Raw genomic sequence first — 27,279 nt, 5'->3', positions numbered from 1 at the left:
ACAACAGCGTAAAAAAATCCGATGTGAGCATTAAGACCTGCAATGTGAACTAAGCTGGAGGCCCAGAGGCTTCATAAGAATCAAGTCTCAGTGTGGCATGGTCATTCCGCTCTGTGTTCCTGTTTAAGTTCCTGGGGAATTGTTTAAAGTGGATGTCTATTCGTATTTTTATATTTGTATTTTAGGTGCGGCCTGAGAGCACTAGCTGTTATTTCATAACCCTGTATCTGCGGCTGTTTCTTACACTGGTTTCATCTACGGCTGCTTTCATATACTGTCTGATCCTACGGTGTCGTTGTCCTGTGCATGCAGCTGACTGTGTGGCCATCACTGTGTTGGACCTTGAATGTTCGTAAGACTTGTTCAATCGATCTGTATGACAGTGTGCACTTATATCCACAGGTGAATGTTTGACGAGCTGTGATACTGAATCTTGACAGAAGGGGAGTGTATATTTGTTTCTTTTGCTATAGTTTCTTTTCTCTTTGTTTTTTGTCACTTGTTTTATGAATTTGAATGCACCGATTTGCTGTGGGGCTTGTCCCTTCTGTTAAAGTAAGGTTTAATACGGTCTCTTTGTAACTGTGGGTATTTAATTGGTAAACTGTTGATGAGGCCATTCTTCAGAATGTTTGAGGATTAATGATTCCTGTGCAAAATAAATGTTTTATTTTTGTAAGTCATGTCTTTTGCTCATTCAGTAGAATCAAACCTGTTTCCTTGAGTAGCACCCGAGGGTGCGTAGTATTTCCCTGGGTGCAAGTCCTAGGGTGGCGTAGTCGTATCTCCAATGTTTCATGTTACGCAACGCCACGTAGCTACAAATAGATTGAATACAAAAAGATTAGAAAAGCTAGTGTTGTGTTTTTTTTTTTTTTTTTTTTTAAGAATAGAATTCGAATAGAGCGTGCTAGAGTTAGAGGGTCAAATAAAGATGGAAGAGATGTGTTTTTAGCCGATTCTTGAAGATGGCTAAGGACTCAGCTGCTTGGATTGAGTTTGGCAGGTCATTCCACCAGGAGAGAACATTTAATGTAAAAGTCTGTGAAAGTGATTTTGTGCCTCTTTGGGATGAACAATAAAGTGACGTTCACTTGCAGAACGCAAGCTTCTGGAGGCACATAAGTCTGAAGTAATGAATTTAGGTAAAGGGGTGCAGAGCCAGTGGTGGTTTTGTAGGCAAACATTAATGCCTTGAATTTTATGCGAGCAGCTATTGGTAGCCAGGGCAAATTGATATACAGAGGTGTGAAGTGCATTCTTTTTGGCTCATTAAAGATTAATCTTGCTGCTGTGTTCTGGATTAATTATAAAGGTTTGATAGAACTGGCTGGAAGACCTACCAAGAGAGCATTGCAATAGTCGAGCCTGGACAGAACAAGAGCTTGAACAAGGAGTTGTGAAGAATGTTCAGAAAGAAAGGGACTGATCTTCTTGTTGTTGAATAAAGCAAATCTGCAGTTTTAGCAATGTGGTCTGAGAAAGTCGGCTGATCATCAGTCATAACTCCATCAAAGGTTTCTGGCTGTTTTTGAAGGAGTTATGGTTGATATATATATATTGTTAATAGCTATTTTGTATTTTAAAACAAATTTAATAAAAAATTAAAAAAAAACTAAAGCCAAAAGTTACTCAAATTATAATTTTTAATGTGGCACCATGTTCAGAGCCACTGACAACATCCCTGCTGAAAAAAAAACAAAAACAATAGAAGCCATCACGGAAATTCTGTGGTTGTAATTCCATTACAAACCATTAACCATTAAAACCATTGAAAATGGTAGTGTGTTTTGGGACATATCCCATTAGGATTTAGTGGTTTTAACAAGCCACCAATAGAGGGCGACAAATTACCAATATAGAGACCAACAGGGATCAGTTTCCATTAAAACCAGTACAATCCCTTGCAGTAAAACAATAACAAATTCTGTGCTGGTTCTATTGTTTATTTATTTTTTTCAGCAGGTATCTCAAAAACATTGGTTGTTCACAAAATCTCTTAGCAAAATTTAAGCATGTTTAGCCTATTTAATTCCATAATTCAATCCGGTTACTTAATATCTCCAACTATTTAACTCAATTTAAGTTAGTTCGGTGAATACTCAACCCCTCCATTACGAACAACAAGCTAAATCTGTTTATCTTCATTCACTTCCAGTAAAGTACCGTTTAACCCTAAAACAGGCAACAGTGGAAAAAGATCAGCAAAAAATCATTTCATGTCACTTTTTATATCATCTGGACTTAAGCCAAACATATTCAAAAGAATTTTTGTAATATTTGATATATTTTGGATTGTATCTCCCAGGACACGTTGCCTGTTTAGGGTATAAAAAACAGCCCAAGTCATCAATAATTCTATGATTTATTTGATGCAAACAAATATGGAATATTCAAAATATGCTGCATGTATGACATGGCATAGACATTTTTTGTATTTTTACATTTTTTTTAACAGTCTCATCTTTATCCTCGGGTGGGCAATTCCAACCATTGAGGTCCACTGTCCTGCACAGTTTAGCGCCATCCCTATACAATCATATAATATAATTCATGTAACAAAATATAATTTATGTAATCCTGAAGACTTCTGTCAGATTTTTCAGATGTGTTTTGATCACTCCTGTTCTACCATAAAATTAGCTGTGTGAAACCCTGCAAGAGAAAAATCTAGTTAAAAATGCAAAGATATAGTCAACTAAATTTTACATGCAAATATTGAAACATTTGCACAATTTTTAAACTCAAAATAAATAGAAAGGGGACTGTGTACAGGGGGCCTAGAAGCCAGGAAGGCCTATAAGGCTCTTCCCTAAGGGCCCCGGGCCCTGGAATGCGATTTCTACTGAGGGGGATCTTCTCTCCTTGATGCGATGTATAACCCCCATCCACCCCCAACCCCAATTCACTGAGATCATTTTTTTTTTTTTATCAAGGGGCTCCCCCTTGTATTTTATGTGATTTCTGTGAACCAAAATTTGAACCAAGTGATGTGATACTCCAAACAACCTCAACTATTATAATGAGAACAGTATTGGATGAAAAATTCTTCCTCGTGCCTCCTACAAGAGACTAAAGAGTATGTATGGTACACGTTGCCTGTTCTGGGTTAAAATGTGAATTCCTGAAAGGTTTTAAAGCAGCTGACCTGGTTTTAAATTCAAAATTATCCTAAACAGAACCTGAAAATCCTTCTCAAAAAAACGTTGACCCAACCGAAAGTTGATAATTCAGATAAGCTGATAACTTGAGCTCCCTGTTGACACCAAATTAGGCCTTTATTTTTCCACTTTTATTTCATTTATTAATGTTCTTGGACATATTTAAATCCTGCCACCCCATTTTCACTGTTTAGCAGAGCATCATACCACTATTACAAATTGAAAAGTTTTAGCTTACGTTTGCTCTACAGGTTATATAATCTGCACTGACCTCTGTTGTCGGGAAACTGATAAATCAGCCTTATAGAAACAAACAGAAGTGTAATTCCTCTGCCACTAGTTTGTGTAATAACCTCAGCTTTATACCCTCATTGAAAACTTAGTCTACAGAAAAACAACAAATATGAGAAACCAACCCAATATACAGGTGCATCTCAATAAATTAGAATGTCGTGGAAAAGTTCATTTATTTCAGTAATTCAACTCAAACTGTGAAACTCGTGTATTAAATAAATTCAATGCACACAGACTGAAGTAGTTTAAGTCTATGGTTCTTTTAATTGTGATGATTTTGGCTCACATTTAACAAAAACCCACCAATTTACTATCTCAACAAATTAGAATATGGTGACATGCCAATCAGCTAATCAACTCAAAACACCTGCAAAGGTTTCCTGAGCCTTCAAAATGGTCTCTCAGTTTGGTTCACTAGGCTACACAATCATGGGGAAGACTGCTGATCTGACAGTTGTCCAGAAGACAATCATTGACACCCTTCACAAGGAGGGTAAGCCACAAACATTCATTGCACAACCAACCGAGAGAACCGCAGCCTTATGAGGATTGTCAAGCAAAATCGATTCAAGAATTTGGGTGAACTTCACAAGGAATGGACTGAGGCTGGGGTCAAGGCATCAAGAGCCACCACACACAGACGTGTCAAGGAATTTGGCTACAGTTGTCGTATTCCTCTTGTTAAGCCACTCCTGAACCACAGACAACGTCAGAGGCGTCTTACCTGGGCTAAGGAGAAGAAGAACTGGACTGTTGCTCAGTGGTCCAAAGTCCTCTTTTCAGATGAGAGCAAGTTTTGTATTTAATTTGTAAACCAAGGTCCTAGAGTCTGAAGGAAGGGTGGAGAAGCTCATAGCCCAAGTTGCATGAAGTCCAGTGTTAAGTTTCCACAGTCTGTGATGATTTGGGGTGCAATGTCATCTGCTGGTGTTGGTCCATTGTGTTTTTTGAAAACCAAAGTCACTGCATCCATTTACCAAGAAATTTTGGAGAACTTCATGCTTCCTTCTGCTGACCAGCTTTTTAAAGATGCTGATTTCATTTTCCAGCAGGATTTGGCACCTGCCCACACTGCCAAAAGCACCAAAGTTGTTTAAATGATTGTCAAGAGGAAAATGAGAAACAAGAGACCAAAAAATGCAGATGAGCTGAAGGCCACTGTCAAAGAAACCTGGGCTTCCATACCACCTCAGCAGTGCCACAAACTGATCACCTCCATGCCACGCTGAATTGAGGCAGTAATTAAATCAAAAGGAGCCTCTACCAAGTATTGAGTACATATACAGTAAATGAACATACTTTCCAGAAGGCCAACAATTCACTAAAAATGTTTTATGAAGTATTCTAATTTGTTCAGAAATATGTTTGCTACAGTGATCGTATCGCTGCTTTGTTGTTGTCACAGTGAGCCAGGTGCAATTAAGAACAGCAGCTGAAACCAAAAGACAGACACAAACACACACACACACACAGGCCAGATCACTTTATACAACATGAGCATGAGTTGTGTTAGAACCAGCTAAATAAGAAGCATTGCACAGCATTCACTTATCAGTTACAGACACTGATCTACAATAGAGACATTATATAGGCCTATAGATCAGCGGTTGCATACTATTCTGGAGGGGACACTTTGTGTTAAAAACAATTATGGATCATGAAAGTAGTTTGACAAGTTTAAGTTAAAAACTTGAAAAGTGATGTGTGTGTGTATGTGATGTGCCCGGAGAATCAGTTGTGAACATGCACATTTTTAATGTACCAAACGCTTCAGTATATCTTAAATGTGAGGTTTAGCTCCCTTCTTCATATATTTGCAGTTGTTAATGGCAACTTTGAATAATACTTCATGAATTTTAGATAAAGCACTAGTCGTTTTTCATGTGACCACATTCTCTTGCGAATGTCAAGCACTAAAGCAAAATCAATATCTGAAGCAATATAGAACAAATAATACATTCCTACAGAGTTTGTTGACGGATCAGAATTCATGTTTTTATTAATGTTAACATTTCACTCATGCTGAGAATCCACTTGCAATGTAAAATGTCGTTTATGTGGCCAATTCGTTTGAACAGCTTAACTTCCCTCCTGAAAAAACAATAGAAACCTGCTCAAAACACAATAGAAAATATAATGGGAATTGTATTGGTTTTAATGGAAACTATAATGGTGTCTACTGGTATGTGATGGATTCTATTGGTGGGATGTTAAATCCTATTGGAAAAATGCCCAAAACACACTACAAAAAGGAATTTTGTAATGGTTTTACTGTAAAAAGCTAATGGTTTATAATGGTATTTCAATGGAAACCATTGGAATTTCTGTGGTGGTTTCTATTGGGCTTCTATTGTTTTTTTGTTTTTTAGCAGGGTTTGGCAATGGTTGGAATAAAAAAAAAAAATATTAGCAATTGACAAGGATATAGATGTGACACAAGAGGGAGCTAATGTTTCTGTTTATCATCTACGTGGACATGGTTATTGCCCGACAATCGTAATATCGTCTGATTTATTAGCCAAGTCAATAGGCCTGTATTCACCTTATCTTGCTACAAGGAAGTAGCTATTTTCTGTAAATGTGCGAGACGTTCAGTTAATTAGCTGTTATGTAACTAGGGCAGTAGACAAAGGGCAGTAAACTGTAACACCATTTGCACTACAAACTAGTGTGTTTATGATTATGATAACGAATTTAAAGTAATATGGATCAAGTAGAATTGCTGTATGATGTACAGGTAAAATAAACGGAAGGATGACACCGGAAGTCTCGCACATTTGAGCTACAAATATCTTAAGGTGGAAAGATGTATCACTATATTAAATCCCTAGATAGGAAAAAGAGAGATAGAAATGAAACGAGACACAGGAGAGGGAAAAAAATAAGTTGTTTTCCAACATCTAAACTAAACAAAAGCAGATTTTGAGTGAAACCACGGAAAATGACTCACTCAAAATACAGTTTTGACAGTACAAACTGAAATCTGACCCAAACAGCGTCTATCATTTATTCCTATGATCACATGATTTTTATACACCAGAATCTTGTGGAAATCATTAAAGAAGCCCTTGAATGTGTATAAAGATCCGGTGGGCACACACATTATCTGGGACGTGAATACACAGCTGTAGACACAAGACAAGCAGAACATATACTGTACATCTTTACGTTCACATATACAGTAGAAAGAGACACATTAAAAGGTTCTAACTTACATTTTTCTTAATAAAAAAAAAAAAATTATAAACAAGTGCTTTGTTTTATCATAAAAACCACAAACTGACACAAATTCACACAGGATTTCTTACATCACAAGGCCCATAATGTAAAATGGCATGTACTATCCATTGCATAAAGATCCTTAAGGTATAAAAATTGATTCGCCCACAATGAAGGTCTTAACATAAGTTAAGATTATGCCATTTATGTGCATATGTTTTTTCTCGTAAAACGTCTATCCTTGATTGCGAGCAACAAAAGTCACTGATTATGGCAGCCAGTGCTCATCCATAAGGTGCTCGGGCGACTAAAGGCAATTAGGCAATGATCCCTCTATATACACATTCACAATGGCTTGCGGATCACTACGGCAGCTTACGGATACACGTCACTGCGCTCAAAAACTCCCTGAATGTAAGCTCACGTGTCACTTCCTGTCTGGGAGCATTGGGCCAACCTCCCGTAGGGTGGTCCATCACTGTCCTGTGAGCTCGTAGGTCCTTTATCGAAGGCGATGATAGTGTTCTGGCGGCTGGACGTCGCGTGCAAGTTTCATCAGCAAGTCTTGACGGAGGATTTGGACACGTCTGAGGTTTTCATGATGACGCTGGCACGTTTTTCGTGGGCCGTCAGTTGGCTGGAGGGTCCGGGGCTGTGGGAGGACGAGGGCAAAGGGGTGTTTAAGAGGCTCCAGGTCGTCCCAGTGGTGAAGGGGGCGTGCAAGGGCGAAGGTGTGCGGTCTCGGACAGTGGTTATCTTGAAGTTGGGCTTGTCGGTGGAAATGAAAGAGGACATGCCAGGCAGCACCATCTTCACCTTCTTGTCTTCATGTCCAAATAGCGCAGCCTGAATACGCTGCAGGGTGAAACAAAGCCATGTCAGTGATTAGGACACTAGAAGAAATGACTAATTCTAATATTAATAATTTGACGGTTTTCAATCTTTTAGATGCCATGGACTCCTAAATATAATCATCCTCATGTAAGGGACCCCATCCTAAAATGTAAAATGCAACTATATACTCATAAATACCCAATTTATAGTGTGAAAACTGTATATTATATATATGTGACCCTGGACCACAAAACCAGTCTTAAGTTGCTGGGGTATATTTGTAGCAATAGCCAAAAATACATTGTATGGGTCAAAATGATCCATTTTTCTTTTATGCCAAAAATCATTAATATATTAAAGTAAAGATCATGTTCCACAAAGATATTTTGTAAATTTCTTACCGTAAATGTATCAAAACTTAATTTTTGATTAGTAATATGCATTGCTAAGAACTTTAAAGGTGATTTTCTCAATATTTAGATTTTTTTGCACCCTCAGATTCCAGATTTTCAAATAGTTGTATCTCTGCCAAATATTGTCCGATCCTAACAAACCATACATTAATGTGTAATGATAAATCTCAATAAATCTCGAAAAATGTACACTTAAGACTGGTTTTGTCGTCCAGGGTCATATATATATATTATATGTGTGTGTGTGTGTTCTATTACACTATTATTATACCACATATATTATATTACATTATTATACTGTCCTGATATATATATTTATATATGAATTGTTTATATATTATTTGAATCTATAATAATTATTTTTATTTTTAATTGTTTATTATTTGCTTTTTATTTAACTTTTATTTATTATAATCATTTTAATGTATTATATTTTAATGATTTTTGTTGATTTTAAACTAGTTGATATTTATTTAAAAATGTTTTTATTTATTTACATTTACTTTAATCATTTTTATTATTTAGGAATTATTTGTTTATTTTAATGCTATAATTATGTTTATTTTAATTTATTTTGTTTATTTTTAATCTAACTTATAATCAAATGTTTTTATTTATTCATTTTAATGTATTTTATTTTAATTCTTCTTTTTAACTAGCTGATATTTATTTTAGAATCAAATGTTTTTATTTATTTATTTACATATTTACTTTAATCATTTTTGTATTATTATTTATTTGTTTGACATTTTTTAAAAGGATTTTCTCTAGACTCCCTTCCAGACCCTCTCAGTCTAGGTTAATTCCCTCTCAGTCATTATTTAAATAACAAAAATGTGAAAATAAAATTCACTTTTCATTTTTAACCAACATCAGAAAATCATGAACATGCAAATATGACAAAAAGTCTGGTAATCTCTGCTGATGTTAAGTGTCTTCATCAAGAGCACAAAAGGTGATAGTTTGTACTTGCAATCAGTCAATTTTCTACCCAGGAACTAGCAGTATATTTTCATGAATTACAACCTGAGGCCATGTCATAAAACACACATACACTTCCTTGTGTTCAAATTATGATAATCCCAAATTGCATGAAAGCGTTATCGCCCACATCTCCAGGGGCCCCACCACACACAGCACACAGCTCACCGCCATCAGTTGCATTTCCTCTCTGACACTCAACTTCATGCTTTTGATTGTTCTCTCTAGAAACTGCTGCGCTGCCTGTAAGACGTTTGCTTCATACATCTCAACTGTGTTTAGACTGATAACTAGCACATAAAACAGTCTGGCTAACAGCACTTAAAATTAATGATTATTTATAGCTTCTATTGTTTTTACTGACAGAATTATGGCAACAGACTGGCTATCATCAGACTGCAGGATCTGCTGGCTTCCTGGCACCATATGCAAATTTATCACAAAAACTAAAGACAAAAAGTGAGGGACGAGATCTTTCAGTAGAACATTAAAATCAAACATTAAGTGCTAAGATTTAAAGTAAGCACTGACAAAAATGTGAAAATATTATTTATGTCCAAAGAAAAATCTGCTCAATATATATATATATATATATATATATATATATATATATATATATATATATATATATATATATATATATATATATATATATATAAATAAATAAAACAATAATATGAAATATAATATGCTTATGTGAAATATAGAAAATTCATACAAAACAAAATATGCAGTCATTTTGACATTAAAAATGAATTAAAAACAATATAAAAACACTCATTGCTCTTGGACAAATTTAGTAAATTTGGTAACTTTATTCTTATATGACAATATATCGTAAATACAAAATTATGTTGTTTTATTACTCTTTTATTATTATCATAATTTTTTTTATTTAATATATTATTTATTTGATGCTGCGGTTACATTCCTAATAAACTAAGGGGGAAAAAAGTATGTTTAAAAAGGTACAATTTAATTTAAAGCCTTCATCCTTTAGAATGGCAAGATCTTTACAGGGTGTTAATATCCTGCCATGAAGCAAAATTCCCCTCCCTCGAAGCCTAAATGACATTTTAATCAGCCGTCAAAACTTGACAGCGGTCTTCTGGGCTACAGTAACTCTATGGGTGAATCAGAGATTCAGTTTTTCTGTTTCAATAGTTTTCTAACAAGCCGCAGCACATTTGCCGGAATCAGCGAGATGTGTCACGTCACTGCTTGCTCTTTCTCTTTTTTTCCCCTGTCTTGTTTTGCATCAGAGTTGAGGCACAGGAACCGAAAACAGGGGGTTGAGAGCGTCTACCACGTAAGATTTACCCAGATGCATGCTGGAACTTACATGTGTGGATAGATACTGTGCGCTAGTAAACGGGAACTAGGAAAAGCCACAGTCTTTCAGGCATGAAACAATAAATCACAAGACATGGCATTTTAAAGTCAAATTGAGTTTTGTAGCTTTTAGTCCAAGCCTGTAGCTCGGACTAAATCCATTTAAAATGTATAGTCTTCCTTTTCCAGAAAAAAAAAAAAAAACTGACCAAAATATTATGACTCATCATGCAAATACAAACTTTTATCCAATTAAATATGCTCTAGGGTGATAATTGCATTATTATTTGAGGAGCAAGTAGCAAAGCATGTTTAAATGAATTATGCTTAAAATGCACCTTTACAATCAATTTTTTGCAAAATTGCCAAAATCGACACAGTCTTTTTATCCAGTCCTTTGCCTAAAAAAATGCATTTCCTTATAAAAGTAAAAGTGCTTGTTTATATTCTGTGTGTATCAGTTTGTATAACATGCTACAGTTGATTTCTATAATCTGGCATGCTTGTACAAGACTAAATGCAAAACATTAAGCTCAGGAAATGGCCCCCGAGACATAGTTTACTCAAATACAGCTGTGACATCACTAGCGACAATCACAGGCCGGACTAATCGTGCAAAAAGCCAAAGTGAGAGAGTACTTAGACTTGTTAGACTATCAAGGAAATTTGAGTCTGTAACCATACTACTGCAATGGGCTGTGAAAACATTTGCACAAGCACTGACAGCGTTTGATATATTTGGCCCTCAGAGTGGCAGAGTGAGAAACCAGCCTGTGAAAACTTGCTCTGCAAAATTCAAAAGCACAAAAAAAAAAACCCTTCACAGGCTCTGGATCAGTGCTCTTCTAGAAACGTACTCTACGCATGCATGCAAAAGCACATTTTTGGCACCCTAAGCAAGTTAACCTGCATATTTGTGTTATATCAAGAACAAACCTCTGCACAAAACGGCTTCCTTTAAATGTCTGAGCCACTAAACTGAATGTTGCTATTCAGGCAGCTGCTATAAACATGTAAACAGTAACTCGCTCAGCAAGATTCTCCTCAAACTGTTGCATTTGCCGTAGTTGACCTGAAAGTCAGCACAGGTGCAAGCAGTTTATGTGATAGTGCCTCTTGTGGCTGAGAATGCAACATGCACTAATGTTAAAGGAACAGTTCACCCAAAAATGAAAAATTTGCTGAAACTTTACTTACCCGCAGGCCATCTAAGATATAGATGAGTTTGTTTCTTCATCAGAACAGATTTGGAGAAACGTAGCATTACATCACTCCTCTGCAGTGAATGGGTGCCGTCAGAATGAGAGTCCAAACAGCTGATAAAAACATCGCAATAATCCACAAGTAATCTACACGATGAGTCTATTAAGCGAAAGGGAAACTGCTTGTTTGTAAGAAATAAATAAATCTATTATTAAGACATTTAACTTTAAACCATTGGTTCAAAAATATAGTTCATAATCCATAAAAACGCTCCCTCCAGTGAAAAAGTAAATCTCTTGTTGTCCTCTCACATCGAAATCCACTGACATATTTGTTTAGAACGGTTTTGGACTGTTTCACTTGTAAAAGGTGCTTGATCTATGCATATTTCTCTCCTGATTCAGAGGAGACAACTTTTTCACTTGAGAAAGCAATGTTATGAATAGAGGACACAAGATGTTAATTGATGGACTGGAGTGGTGTGGCTTACTTGTGGGTTATCGTGATGTTTTTATCAGCTGGACTCATTCTGACGGCACCCATTAACTGCAGAGGATCCATTGGCGAGCAAATCATGTAATGCTACATTTCTCCAAATCTGCTCTGATGAAGAAACTAACTCATTTTGGATGGCCATGAATTTTCAATTTCCAAGTGAACTATTGTGAAATCAAATAAAAATTGGAATATTTGAATAATGTCATAGAGCATATTTTGGCCTTTAGCGTCTGTGCGAGAAGACGCTATTCAGTTCCTCACACCCCTAAAATCGTTGCAATAAACAGACATACACAAAAGGATTCTGGGTATTGCTTGGACACACCCATTAAAAGCACTCTTCTTTCTGGTTATTCCTTTTGCCCGCTATCACTCAGCAACTGTAGTCTGCAATAATTTCACATGTGAACACAATAACAATCTATTCTGTGTTTAAACCTGTCCAGTTTCGCAAAGGGAAATAGTTTGGATGGATTTTGCACTTACCTCTTTGGAGTCTTCCTCACTGGCGCTGTCTGTATCGCTCTCTGCTGGAAGATAGAGAGAAAGCAAAGTGGTCAGACTGATTTATCAGGGATTTCCTGACAGACAGGTTAGTGTGTTAGGGTGGATGAAAATGCAAAGGATCATCAGACAAAAAAAATAACATAAAAAAAAAAAAACTTTAAACCGACTGCCTGCCTGTACATATGGTATATTTAACCCTTACAGGTTTAGAAGTTTTAACTGATTATACCAATTAATGACTGAAAGATATCCTCAGGGCCAGTCATTTCTTAATGAAGAAATACAGTTTAAATTGCACTGAGAGCTGTTAAGAACATGTAAATCAGAAATATTGTAAAGATTGTGGCAGTGTGGCATTGTGTTTGTGTTTACTATGAATAACTCAACACTTGAGCAAGACATTTCATGCCGTAAACCACACGCTTTCAGCCCCAGGGACTTCTGAGAAAAAAAAAGGAATTGTTGATTGGAAAACACGGAACAACAGGACATGAGTCAACATTCCCGTCCGTGTGCAAACGCACTGACAAGTGGTACTGTACGGTAAATTTCACGCCACTAAAAACAAGTTTCATAAGCCAAGCCCCACAATTTCAACAATGCCAAGAGTTCATCTCAGTACTCCACACGCAGTTAATGAGCAGACAGAGGAGTAGCTACTTTAAAACGTATGCCGCAGATAAACAGAAAGACAGCACCGCAGATAAAGGATATATTTGAGTATTTCTAGTCTACTCTAGGAAGTCATTTGCATTCCTTAGTTGTAACTAGCTCCCAGAGGGAACAGAATAGAACAGCAACACTTGTATACGGAATTGCGGAAACGCTCTAGCTGTAATCTTGGATCTAGTAGTGTTCACGCTTTTAGCAGCGAGCTGGATGGCTTCTTATTGGAAGCAGTGTTTCAGAGCGGGCCTCCGCCATAGTCAGCAACAATTAATTATTGGTGTTTGCCAAGATAAGAATTATTACTAGGGTGAATTCTGGTAAATTGGGACACTTTGACAGATGACTGGGAGAAAAATGTCCCTAATAACTGAATTCACTCTGTTACTCATTTTTATAGTTCGTGATAAGGATTTGAATAAATCCAGAGTATTACACTTTAGCATGCAACTCGCTACGGATTCATGCAATTAGACTTAAAGATTTTTGCTTAGAAGCCAATAAAATCTCATAGACTTAAAATAGAAAATGACATTATAGAATCATGCTAGAATACCTAGCAACTACATAGCAATTCATTTTAAAAAAACAATATTACAACAAACTTACTTAGACTTACTTGCTTAACCTAGATTCCACCCCAAGATAGTATTAGAACAAGCTCATTCTCCAAAATGGCTTAATTATCATAGAGAAGAACAAAGTCAACAGTTATGTTGTTTCTGCACCACTTGGTGACAAAGGGCTATCAATTATAGATTGGGAACGGGTGTAGGACCAATTCAGACAATGGGTTGTTTGAACATACAAACCATAGCCGTTACAACAAGAGCAACTTCATTTACATTAGGGGTGGTAACCTGAAATAGGAGTTAAGGATGTTCAGGGATTCTTCTGAACCCGTTGTATCAAGCTATGTACTATCACTGCTAGATTTTCAACATCCTTGTCATTTCATCTTACAAGCCACGTAACATTCTGGACAGTGTTGTTATTGTTAGCTAAAACTAAAACTTTTGGTAATTGAAATAAAGCTGAAATAAATAATAATTATAAAATGTGACCACGTTGTACTAATCTGTTCCTGTGTTTGTGGCAGCTAATTCGTTCCCTCGTTTTACTGAATCATGATTATGTTACTAATTCGTTCCCTCGTTTTACTGAATCATGATTATGTTACTAATTCGTTCCCTCGTTTTACTGAATCATGATTGTTACTAATTCGTTCCCTCGTTTTACTGAATCATGATTATGTTACTAATTCGTTCCCTCGTTTTACTGAATCATGATTATGTTACTAATTCGTTCCCTCGTTTTACTGAATCATGATTATGTTACTAATTCGTTCCCTCGTTTTACTGAATCATGATTATGTTACTAATTCGTTCCCTCGTTTTACTGAATCATGATTATGTTACTAATTTGTTCCCTCGTTTTATTAAATCGTGGCTACATTGTACTCATTTATTCTCTTTGAACTAAAATAAGGGAACTAAGTTAGTCACACTTTATTTTAAGGTCTAATTCCCGCTAACAAACCATTACCTAGGACTTTTGCCTCAATAAGCTTTTAATTTGCTGCTAATTAATAGTTAGTAAGGTAGTTGGAAAGTTTAGGTATTGGGTAGGATTAGGGATGTAGAATAAGGTCATACAGAATCTGTGCTTTATATGTACTAATAAACAGCCAATATGTTAATAATAGGCATGCTAATAAGCAACTAGTTAATAGTGAGAACTGGTCCCTATATTAAAGTGTTACACTAGTTTGTATAACATGGACATGATTTCCCAAATCGAGGGGTTGAATTAATAAACTGTGGGAACAAATTCTTAACTGGCTACAGGATATATTTTATTCCTGCATGTCACATGTGGGGCTCTGCAGAAATTGCATACAAAAAAATGACTAAAACTACATTTAAAAAGAACTTAAAATATAAAAATTATATTTAAAATATCAATAAATAATACTATAATAGTGAAAAAATAATATATATTATTCAGCTCCATATTGTCAAAAGTGTGCAGCACAGTATGGGTATTGTTCTCTGCTGAAAAAAACAATACAAACCATTGGGCATTATTGCAATAGGAATTACTGTTGTTCTATTGGTTCCCATCTGCCAGATTACATCCCACAAATAGAATGCATCAAATGCCAGTAGACACCATTATGTTAAAACCAATACAATTCCCATTATAACCCTTAAATCCATTACATTTTCTATTGTGTTTTGGGAGGGGTTCTATAATTTTTTTCAGCAGGGAAGATTATAATGGTATTACTACTTTTACAGAATTTACTTAGGCTAATTACTGAATTTCACCAGAAAGATTTGTTTATTTTGTGTAAATAAAGAACTATATTAGCCTACTTTAGTCAATTATTCAAGTATTACATAGGAAGGCTGATTTATTCATTTTTAAGTATTTGGGATTTTAAGAACAAGTGGAAAATGTGCTGAATGTTTCATTTCATCCAAGTGAAATTAGCAAAGCAGTTAGACTGAATTTACATTTGTTTCAAACGCGGAGCCAGGCCAAGTTGACACAGGTTGCGCACGTGCTTCAAGCCTCGTCCATGCTGCCAGATGCGCTCGTATAGAGACTTGCGGTGCGGAGCCGGACGCGAGACCGCGAGAATAAACGAGCATTACGAAACAGGCTGCGTGTGTGCGGCAAGTGTAAACTGCTCGTCCGTGAGACCCGGGATATGCGCCGCGTGGGGCAGAGAGGAGCGAGTATGAGAAGCATTCAGAGACGCATGCTGTGTGCGCGGTCTTCTGAATTGGGAATAGCCAACATGCACTGTAAACTTATTTCAAATTAGAATCTGTTGGGGAGATAAAATGTGTAAGATAACGTTCATGTACTAATAAAAACAAATAAGAAAATGTATATTTAATTCTCCAGTACTAAAAGCAGAACCGATAAGGGAACTCTTTTGCGTTGTGGCACAGCTCTTGCAAATAACCTTTTTTATTCGGTGTCTGTCATTTCGAAGCCGAAATAATCTCATATTACATAAAATTTTCTTTAGTATTTTTTTAGTTTTTTTTTTTTTTTTTGCCACTCAAGGCTGGCAGTCATGCATTTGCGTTTGATCTGGAACAGAGAACATCGCGTCCACGTCGCAGGCTTTGCGATTAGTAAATCGCAACATCTCAAATCGCGATTGTGGTTCGATTAATCGCACAGCCCTAGCAAATACCACTCATAAATGTCAAATCTTGCTAACAAATAACTCAATATAAGCAATATAAGTGGATAACCGTGTCAGGCCTTTATAACATATTGAAGGCACACTTTAACTTTATGAAGATGAGCACATGCAGGTGAGAGAGTGAACTGTGTTCGCACCTCAACGTTATATATTAACTCCATCTGGCCAGAGCTGAGTTACAGTACAGAGGTACAGCTGATGTGACACAGACAGTCTGTCCGTGAAGTTCAACTCTAATGGACAACCAACACACGCAGCTTACACAGATCTCAATCACTCTTAGGAGTGATATTTTCAATCTTATTTTAAATGAACACTTTCTTTTGAACACTCGTTTTCCAAAAACAAAAAAAACAAAAAAAAAAAAAAAAGCCCATTTTCTATGGAAGCCCATTTTCGCCACTGAATAAAAACTAAAAAAAGCGAATTGTGACTTTTTCTCTCACACTTCTGACTTTTTTCCCTCATAATTGCAAATTTATATCTTGCAATTTTGACTTTTTTTCAAAATTGTGAGATATAAACTTGCAATTGCGAGTAATAAAGTCAGAATTGCAAGATATAAATTTTTTTTTTCTGATTTGCGTGATAGAAACTCACAATTGTGTGTCATAAAGTCAAGATATATAAACTCGCAATTGCCAGAAATAACATCACAATTGTGAGATACAAACTCACAATTGCGAGAAAAAATAATTGCAAGTTTGTACCACGCAATTCTTAGAAAAAAGTCAGAATTGTGAGATAAAATGTCGCAATTACCTTTTTGAATTTTTTTATTCAGTGGCGGAAATGGGCCTCCATATTTTTCTGACCCAACTGGCAAGAATTTTGTTTAAGCTCACTTCATTTGATAACTGTTCAGAAAACAAGTAAATGTATCTAGATTCAAGAATTTTTAGATAGTTTTACTGGAAAACAAATAAATATACGAAAATTATTTTTTGTAGTGTAGTACCTTTGTTCACTAAAAAAGATCTACACTGCAATAAACAATCTTCTTAATCATTATTTTTGTCTTGTTTTCCAGTACAAATATCTAAAATTAAGTGAGTTAATGCCTAAAACAAGAACAAATATCTGTCAATGTGGAAAGAAAAATAAACTTCACTCGAAGTAAAAACAAGATTATTTTTCCCTACATTTTTTCTATTGACAGATAATATATTCATGTTTTAAAACTAAATTAATTTTGATACACTTTTTTTTTTAAAACAAGACTTAATATCTCAAGACATTTTCCTTTTCAAATTAAATGTATCTAGATATAAAAATTTTAAGATATTTGTACTGGAAAACAAGACAAAAATACAGCAAGTAAGAAAACCTCTTTTTTTCAGTGTATTTTATGTCATGCTTGTTTGTTTGCACACACAAGATCAAATCTACCACCTGTATCAGTTTCCACTGGCCGCTGAAAAGCAAACAACAGGGTGGTTTGAAGGACTGGACATTTATATGAATCAAAAAGTCAAAATACTTCATCAAACTGGGGCAAATTCAAACTGATAATTTTGTAACTGGATGAGTGCAAAGCAATCTCAAAGCAATGCTGCATTGTGAATACGGTCATGGCTAAAGGATGGAGAGTATGTTTGTCAAGCCAACCTCCATACGATGAGACGGGGGAGATCTGTAAGGGGTACAGGTCGCTGGAGGTCACGGCCTGCTCCTCGTTTTCCGTCACCACCTCGATGGTCTGACACACGTCCGGCAGATCGTTGATGATCAGGTGGTCGTCTGCAGGGCTCCGCCCACCAGCCTCTGAGGAAGGAGAACAGGGAAGAGAGAGTGAATATGGAGAACAGTGAAGTGGGAAGTGAACGTGTTTCTTAAAGGGGCGTGAGCCAGATCTGTGTCATTTTTCCCTCCGGTCTACGTAGCTAAACTCTATTTCCCTTGGCTCCGTAATGAAATGATGCAGTGGAAACGAGGTTAAAAACAAATTAACCAGCTGTAAGGCTTTTTGTAAATCAATTACGTTGCAGTTGATTTTGCTTTGCCAGTTCCATGTGTATCACAAACCCCACATGACTAACAAAACAAACACACGCCAAACTCACCTTTTACCCCGATCGAGTGCGTTAGTGAGATTGAAGGGGGAAAAAAGAGAATAAACAAACACAGTAACAAGGAGATCTGGATAAACAGGTCCACGGCAAAATGATAGTTGTAGTGTGATCATATCGCATCCCAAATGTAAAAGACAAATTGCACTTAAATCTGTCAAGAACATGCCTAAGTTTTGTATGTCACCTAAAAAAAAAGAAAAAATAATAATAATAATACTTTGCATAAATTACATATGTATTTTATGTTGCGGTAGCACTTGTTGTACTGAATTAAATTCATGTTGATTTTAATCTTAAAATGTTTTAGAACTCATTGTGTCTGGATAGGACGATTTTCATTAATATAAATAAAATTATTATGAGAGTATGGGAATTTAGTGGGGAAAACTGGCATGAAAATAATAGCATAATATAATTTCCTTTTTTTATTACATTTTTTTTATTATGGGTTGAAATATGATCCAGAATTTGGCCTGCACAATCTCCAATTACATAACCTTTCCTTCATTACGTCACTAACTGTTCATTTAACGTCAGCCATTCATACAATTCAATAGTAGGCAAAACAAAAGGCTCTTTACTAACTCAAACCGACAGCATTGTGACTCACTGGGTTTACATGTGTAGGTGCTATGAACACGGCTTTCTGGGATGAGGAATAAAACCTACTCTATAGGTCAAATTCAGTGTCATAATAGATAACGTTTTTGATTTTGGAGATTTGTGAAGGCAGAGAAATGTGAGAGAAAGTCAAACAGCTGTGAAGTGATGCATGTGTCAAACTAGGATAGGAGAGGCACAGCAAAATAAACTGAGAAGCCTGAAGCATTCTGGGTACTTGCAAAAAGTGGCTGAGAAACACAGAACAAAATACTGCTGTGTTTCAAAGATCCTTTCATATTCTCTCAAACCACAAGTCATGCTTTTTTGAAGAGAATCCTAAAATAAACTTGACATCTTTTAACAACTTAATGTGTAATAATAATACAACTGAAAAAATACCTAAGAATTCATATTTGATACATACATTAGTGTTCAAAAGAATATAGTTTTTAAGGGTTATTTTAAGTTTTTCTTTAAACAAAAGCATGACTTGTGCTCTTTTAAACGGGTAATATATTTATAACAAATATTTAAAATAATAATAACAATAATAAAATACATATTTGAATAAAATATTCATTGATTTTATTTGCTACATACATAAAATATCATTAATAATAATAATAATAATAATAATAATAATTACACAACAAGCCATTCAAAAGTTTTATATTTTAGAGTTGTTTTAAGTTTCTCTTTAAAAAAGCACGACTTGTGCTCTGGTTGGACAGAATTTGAAAGGGTAATATATTTATAACAAATACTATATTAATAAAATTCATATTTTTAAAAGAGAAACTTAAAAACAAACATGAAAACTAACACTTACAATAGCTAACAATACCTAGCATAACAAGCTTCTATTATAATTATTTGATCTATTATCATTATTTTAATCTATTATATTTATTTTAATAATAATAAATTATTTTTAATATTATTATTATTATTTGTATTTGCTTTTTATTTCAAACATCTTAACACTTACAATAGCTAACAACACCTAACATAACAAGCTTCTATTATAATTATTTGATCTATTATCATTATTTTTAATAATAATAATAATAATAATAATAATAATACATTATTATTATTATTATTATTTGCATTTGCTTTTTAATCAAACATCCTAACACTTACAATAGCTAACAATACCTAGCATAACAAGCTTCTATTAGAATTATTTTAGCTATTATAATTGCTTTAATAATAATAATAATAATACATTATTATTTGCATTTGCTTTTTAATCAAACATCCTAACACTTACAATAGCTAACAATACCTAGCATAACAAGCTTCTATTAGAATTATTTTAGCTATTATAATTACTTTAATAATAATAATAATAATAATAATAATACATTATTATTATTATTTGCATTTGCTTTTTTATCAAACATCTTAACACTTACAATAGCTAACAATACCTAGCATAACAAGCTTCTATTATAATTATTTTATTATCATTATTCATATTTGTATTTGCATTTTTATATCAAATATCTTTTGAAATATTTTGTTGTTGTTAAAAATAATAATAAATGCACCTTTCAAGTCATTCAAAAGTGTTATTTTAAGTTTTCTGTTTAAAAAGGCTCAAATTTTAATACTCCCTTTAATACTCCCAGTTGTGTAAAAAGTTAAGTAAACAGATCTTCCAGATTACGTTTAGTCTATTTAGCTAGATTACACCTGGACTGTGTTGCTAATATATGACTCACAATTATCTGTTTTGGTGAGCAGAGAAACAAAATGTGCCAGAGAGAGAAAGTGCACAGATAAAAACTAAACCATAGAGCAGATAGCATTTCAGATCGTAACTCCTTTCTTGCTGGATTGTAAAGAACAGGTTCCACCTGTATATACTCATGTGACCTGAGCGCAGGTGTGCAGGGCGGAGCAGGAAGTGCACTACCAACCTGTACCGGAGTAATCTGCCTCCTGCTTGATTGTGACTGGGGTTTTACACGACGAAGAGCCATTACTGTTTTCCCAACTCGAGGGCACAGGGCACTGTCGTGCTGCCTGCAGTTAACACACACAAACACATTATTACACATTAGAGCATTTCTGACAGCAACAAAATATACACAAGAGTGAAAGTCCATACCTTTATCTTTTCATCTTTTTCAATTCCTCTCTTTTTCCCTTTGATAAAAAAAACACACAAATCTAAATCAGTGCATGCAAATAAATAACCTTTCAGAAAGTATCAAAACGGCATATGTCACAAAACCTGTCAAGAAGATTTATAGGTCCTGTTTCACCCCAAAATCAAAACAAAAAGCAGGAAATTTTATTTTATCTTAAAGATAAAGAAACTATTTTTTAGGGCCATTAAGATATTATAATATTATAAAATAAACAGTCATTTATGGCAATGTGATATTATATACTATTTTTACTGTAATGCAAAAGTTTTTATTATCTTAATGATTCTGGGTGCTTTACATTTTATTTTATTATTAGTAGTATTTGCAATTATTTTTGTTTAATATGACATTATTTTAACGATAATCAAGCATGTTTATTCACACACAAGCATACACACATACATATATATGAAAAATGTGTTTAATTTTCATGAAAATAATGTGGGGAAAAAGACAAAAATATTTCTTGTAGTAACTGTTTAGGTGAAATATGAAAAACGTATTTTCTTGTAAGCTTTTATGAGATTTGTCCAAAAATGAACTTTTCATAATATACTATTATATAGTAATTTTATTATAATGTAAACATTTTTATTATCTTAAGGATTCTCTATGCTTTACATTTGTTTTTTTTTTCTTTTTAATTGTTATTCTCAATGGTAATTGTCATTCGATCCTCATTAATAATGTTCTTATAAAGTAGTACAACAAATACTACTATGACTTCATTTTCATGACAATTAAGCACATTTATTCACATACACACACGTTTGTTTTGCTAATGATACTTTCTAACGGCTAACCCAACACCTACTCCTTAATTAACCCATCACAGAATCGTGCAGAACACTAGATTTAAATAAAAACATCTTTTGGTTGATTAATACGCCTTTTTTAACTAGCGAGGACTAGTCAACTGCCTCACTAGTGGGTTGTTAAAGTATTTCACAATATAAGTGAAAGTTCTGTTATTACTAGAATATCACACTCCTCTCAGCCAATCAGATTCAAAACTGCTGTATATATATATATATGGAATGTTCCCATAAAATATGGAAACACAACCTATATATGTATGTCTGTGTGAATAAATGCACTTCATTTAAATTCATAGGGGGAATTTTTTTTAATTATATTTCATTTTATTCAATTATTCATGCATGAAATTATTTCTTATTTCTTTCTCATTTTTTTTAGGTGAAATATGGTGAAATATTCTTTTGTCAGCTTCTGTGAGATTCTGTGAACATAAGTGGGATCATACCATTCTAAGGTGTGATTAAACAAACACGACAGAAATGTCTTTAACTGCATATCAGTAAGAATGAAGTGAAGCATAGCCACTATCCTTCGTTGCCTCCCTGTTCCCTTCTTGAGTCTATTATGGACCAGAGTCCATATTCCAAAGGAGCCATTGGTAAAATGTATTCTGTAATTAATTCTCATAATCTGGAACCCCTAGCTCAATTAAAAAGAAAATGGGAGGTGGAAGTAGATATAGAATTCTCGGAAGACATGTAGCAGTCTGTCTTAAATAATATTTACTCATCTTCAATTTGTATAAAACACAGAGTAATTCAATTTAAAATTGTTCACAGACCGCATTGGTCCGAAGTAAAGATAGCCAAATTCAAACCAAATTTAGACCCTAACTGTGATAGGTGTGAAACTGATCTCAAATGTTTTGGCTTTGTCCAAAATTAAAAGACTTCTGGCAGTTGGTATATAAACTTCTCTTTGATACATTAAAGACATGTATAGAGCCTGAGGCCATAATTTCAATATTTGGTATTATACCACGATCCTTATGTTTCAATCAAAGTAAGAAAAATCTGATCACTTTTTACTATGCTTTTAGCCCGGAGGTTAATACTGCTCAAATGGAAAGAAAAATGCAATGGCTTAAGGACCTACTACATTATATGGCCTTAGAAAAAATACAGCACACTATAAGAGGCTGTACCAACATGTTTTATATTACTTGGCAACCTGTTTTAGATCAGATAAAGAAGATGGACCCCTCAGTTAGCTCAGAGGAGTAGTAAATTTTTTTTTCTTTCATGTTAGAAAGCTTAAATATATAATCTTGCAACAGGGGGAATTGTTGTGGGTAGGGTTGTTATCTAAAAAATGAAAAAGATGTCTAACTGTATTATATGTCTCATGTTTGACAAAATATTCAATGAAAATACTTTGGAACAAAAAAAAAAAAAAGAAGGGACTGACCTCTCTTTGAATGTCTTTCAGATCCCGACAGCATCTTGTACACTCTGAAGGCATTTGTTCCCTTTTTGATGCTTTTGTCTTTCACCTCCTCTATGTCAGGCAGGGAGTTCATCGCACAGCGGAAGTTTGCCTTCCATGTTTTGGGGTCCGGTTTGTCACCTGGTTGATATTTCCCTGAAAAATGGCAGTCAAAACCCAGATACACTTATAATGCAGAATGGCAGTTCACTACCACTTCAGCTCTTTATATTTGTATTGACATTATTAGTTGTAAACTTTTAATGAAACTATAGAAAACTATAGGAATAACATGGAGACACTGCACTGGACTCTATTGATGTATAACAGAAACAAACACTCAAAACACCCTAGCAACCAATTAGCAAAATCCTAACAACCACTCAAAACACCCTAGCAACCAAGAAGCAAATCCTAACAACCACCCAAAACACCCTAGCAACCAACTAGCAAAATCCTAGCAATCACCAAAAATGCCATAGCAACCAACTAGCAAAATTCTAACAACCACCCAGAAGACCCTAGCAACCAACTAGCAAATGCCTAGCAACCATAGAGAACCCTAGCAACCAAAGAGCAAAATCTTAATAACCACACAGGACACCCTAGAAACCAACAAGTAACCACCCTAGCAACCACCCAACCCAGAATACCCAAGCAACCAACAAGCAAAACCATAGCGACCACCCAGGACAGCCTAGCAACCAACAAGTAACCACCCTAGCAACCACCCAATCCAGAATACTCTAGAAACCAACAAGCAAAACCCTAGTGATACCCCGAAGGCCCTAGCAACCAACAAGTAACCACCTTAGCAACCAACCAATCCAGAATACTCTAGAAACCAACAAGCAAAACCCTAGCGACCACCCAGTACACCCTAGGAACCACCTAATCCAGAATGCTCTAGAAACCATCAAATAAAACCCTAGCGACAACCCAGAACACCCTATCAACCAACAAGTAACCACCCTAGCAACCACCCAACCCAGATTACCCAAGCAACCAACAAGCAAAACCCTAGCAACCACCCAGAAAACCCTAGCAACCCACAAGTAACCACCTTAGCAACCAACCAATCCAGAATACTCTAGAACCCAACAAGCAAAACATTAGCAACCACCCAGAAAACCCTAGCAACCCACAAGTAACCACCAAGCAACCAACCAACCCAGAACGCCCAAGTAACCCATCGCGACTACCAATGACACCCTAAAATCCATCTAGTAGAAACCCTAGCAACCATGCCAACAACTCCTCAGATCAGATCATTGCATTGATCTGTGGATTTTGCACAGGTAATCACCTATTAAATTGTTCTAAAAATTAAACCTAGTTTGAATCTAATCTGATCTAGATCTAGTTTGAATAGTCACAATCACATCCCAACATTTCAAGAACGTTCTGTTTGTACAGCATGTAGTATATGTGCATTTAAGTGCACATATGACAGTTTGCATGCTGACTGCACCTGTATGGATGGCCCAGTTTCGGAAGAGTGGAGCATCTTTCTCCACGTCCCAGCCGTGTCGCGCAGCATGCATCCATGGAATCTGGAATATTCTCTTCTCCTGCAGGCAAAGAACATGCAAAACATGTCACAGGCCAAGACACACCCAAAATGCACTGCGTTTGTTGCACGTAGTCACATTTACATGGCAAAATACTTCACAAACAATAGCATCTTGCTCACGGAAAGTGTAGTTTCAACAAAACAATGCTGCAAAAAGACAAGTTTAAACAACCACAGTCACAGTACCTTGTTGACCCATTTGAGCCCCGGTATTTTACAAGAGTTTATCTGCTCTTCCAACCATGGTCTCATACGCATTCTCTCCACCGGCATGCTGTCCTAGAGAAAGAGAGCGAGAAACAGAGATCTGGAATGTATCAAAGTTTGACAGCAACTTTTCCTCCTTCAACAGGTTGTACATTCCTCTATGACTGTCCAGGAAGCACGATGACAAACTTTAACCTTTTTCTAAAAGCAAACCTCCAGCGGAGACCATCTGAATCACGATTTACTGAAAGTTAGACTACTGCAAACAAAATGATTATGAGATATGATTCGTATTTGGGCTTTCGTGAAAGCAAGAGCCCGGACCGTGAGTCAGGATGTGAATGACAGCACAAATAAAGGATGTTGGAGTGTTTGTGTGTGTGTGTGTGTGTGTGAGAGAGAGAGAGAGAGAGAGAGAGAGCGTTTATCTAAGAAAGAGTGCATGTGGTCAGACCTGTAATATCAATCATGCAAGATGACAGACATGAGAAGATGTTTCTTAATCCATTTTCATTTCACAAAGCTCAAATCACAAGTTACCGATTAACCATTTCGAGCTCATAAAAAGGTTTATAGTTAATCACAATGAAAACCCGCACTTTAAAATCATCCGTTTGTCGCTCAGACCTTTGAGCTTTTATGGTCCACTAGGAAATGAGAGCGAACAAAGGCAATCAAAACACAGAACAACAACATACAAGCATTACACTGCATACTGCATTCTAACATAAGCACAATTATGAGCCCCCCAAAAAGTTTGAAATACAGTCATAAAACCACACAAAACCATAACCAAATAAGTAGGAATGCATGATATATTGGTCTCATATAGCTGATGTAAGTTTTAATTATATACATATATATAATATTTAAGTGTGCACATTTGTTGCATATAATATTTAAGTGTGCACTATTTTTAGATGTTAGACTGTTTTTACCATCATCTTGTGCCAACATAAATGAATAGCATTAGATTATAGCAAAGAATCAGCACTGTTTCTTGAAGACACTTCTCATCTAAACTATTTATACCAACTATTCAACTTTCTCATGAACTATTCATCTGTAAGTTAGTATTTCATACAGTACATTATACACTGCAAAGCCTAAATTTAATCAAGCATCATGATTTGAACTTGACCAAAAAATAAATAAAAACACTAGTAATACTACAAATAACATAAAAACTATTAACTTTGGTTGGTATTGCGTTTTATTAGCACAAAATCATGTTATAAGAATATGAAGCTATATTTATCAGCTTATCAAACATAATTTGGATTCAGACACTGGTGCACCGGTTTATGACAGACACTTTCCATTACAGTGCCCATGTAACACCCAGTACATGTCCATGTAAGTCAACAACAGCAATAATAATATCCACAAGTCCGTGCAAACGTCTCAATAACATAATTTGATGTTAAAAACACGTTATTCATTAGTTGTACTCTGTACTTACGGTGGAGTTACATTGCGGTGTCCCGATCATTCTTACAGCACACTAAATCAGTTGACTACAACCTCCTCAAATAAGTATGATAGTGTTGTCAAGTCAACTCAAAAGTGAAATTAAAGATTCCTTGATTCCCATTGGATCCAAACACCCCATGACTTTCGATTTTAGACTCACCCCAGCAACTCTACGTGGCCTACAGCATAAACATCCACTTATATACATATGAGCCCCATAAATACATGCGGAAATGCAATTTATTACCTGCGACGCGTAGAAATCACTCCAAGGATAAAAGCAAAGAGTGTGTGAAGAGTCTTGATAATTTGTAGTTCTCGATAACAAAACGAAAAGTCAAATGGGTTTGATTTCGCTCTTCAGATCGAAAGCAAAACAAGTGAAGGAAACAAGCGCTTGGGTGGAAATCCCCAGTGTGCGCGCGTGTGTGAGTGTGCGTTGTGCGCTTACTTCGTGTTTACAAATCTTACTACGGCCAAGGTTTGGTTCATTAATATTAACGACGTGGCCTGACGTTCGCGAGCTGATTGGCTGGCATACGGACAACTTCATAGGTGGGCGTGGAAATATTAGTAAAAGTAGGAGGCAGTCAAGGCGAGAACGCCGTGAAGGG

The 27,279-nt window shown here is 35.5% G+C and overlaps 1 protein-coding gene across 3 annotated transcripts; it reads right to left on the bottom strand.

The window, feature by feature from the left end:
• Nucleotides 1-6,448: 6,448 nt before the first annotated feature.
• Nucleotides 6,449-27,116, bottom strand: irf2b (interferon regulatory factor 2b). 3 transcript variants are annotated; one of them, XM_058797938.1, is made up of 9 exons: nt 26,913-27,116; nt 25,172-25,264; nt 24,884-24,983; nt 23,395-23,568; nt 21,126-21,163; nt 20,935-21,040; nt 17,943-18,098; nt 12,422-12,465; nt 6,449-7,529 (listed from the first exon to the last, which is right to left on the bottom strand). In XM_058797938.1, the coding sequence occupies exons 2-9, from the start codon at nt 25,256-25,258 to the stop codon at nt 7,230-7,232; spliced, it is 1,005 nt and encodes a 334-aa protein (XP_058653921.1). In that variant the 5' UTR covers nt 25,259-25,264; nt 26,913-27,116; the 3' UTR covers nt 6,449-7,229. The 3 variants fall into 3 exon arrangements, with proteins under 3 accessions (XP_058653921.1, XP_058653920.1, XP_058653919.1); XM_058797937.1 differs by lacking the exon at nt 26,913-27,116 and adding an exon at nt 26,655-26,783 and having other exon boundaries at nt 12,422-12,462; XM_058797936.1 differs by lacking the exon at nt 26,913-27,116 and adding an exon at nt 26,655-26,775.
• Nucleotides 27,117-27,279: the final 163 nt, after the last annotated feature.

This window comes from Onychostoma macrolepis, chromosome 14 (genome assembly GCF_012432095.1).
Source record: "Onychostoma macrolepis isolate SWU-2019 chromosome 14, ASM1243209v1, whole genome shotgun sequence".
In the NCBI taxonomy this organism is placed as follows: Eukaryota; Metazoa; Chordata; class Actinopteri; order Cypriniformes; family Cyprinidae; genus Onychostoma; species Onychostoma macrolepis.
This window is presented reverse-complemented; position numbering and strand designations above follow the sequence as displayed.

Coding starts and splice junctions, on each gene's coding strand:
- irf2b (XM_058797936.1), bottom strand. CDS start 26,684: ATGATCGGGACACCGCAATGTAACTCCACC. Junction 25,265..26,654: donor CACCGCAATGTAACTCCACC/GTAAGTACAGAG, acceptor CTCTTTCTCTAG/GACAGCATGCCGGTGGAGAG. Junction 18,099..20,934: donor GGCAGATTACTCCGGTACAG/GTTGGTAGTGCA, acceptor CTCCTTCCTCAG/AGGCTGGTGGGCGGAGCCCT.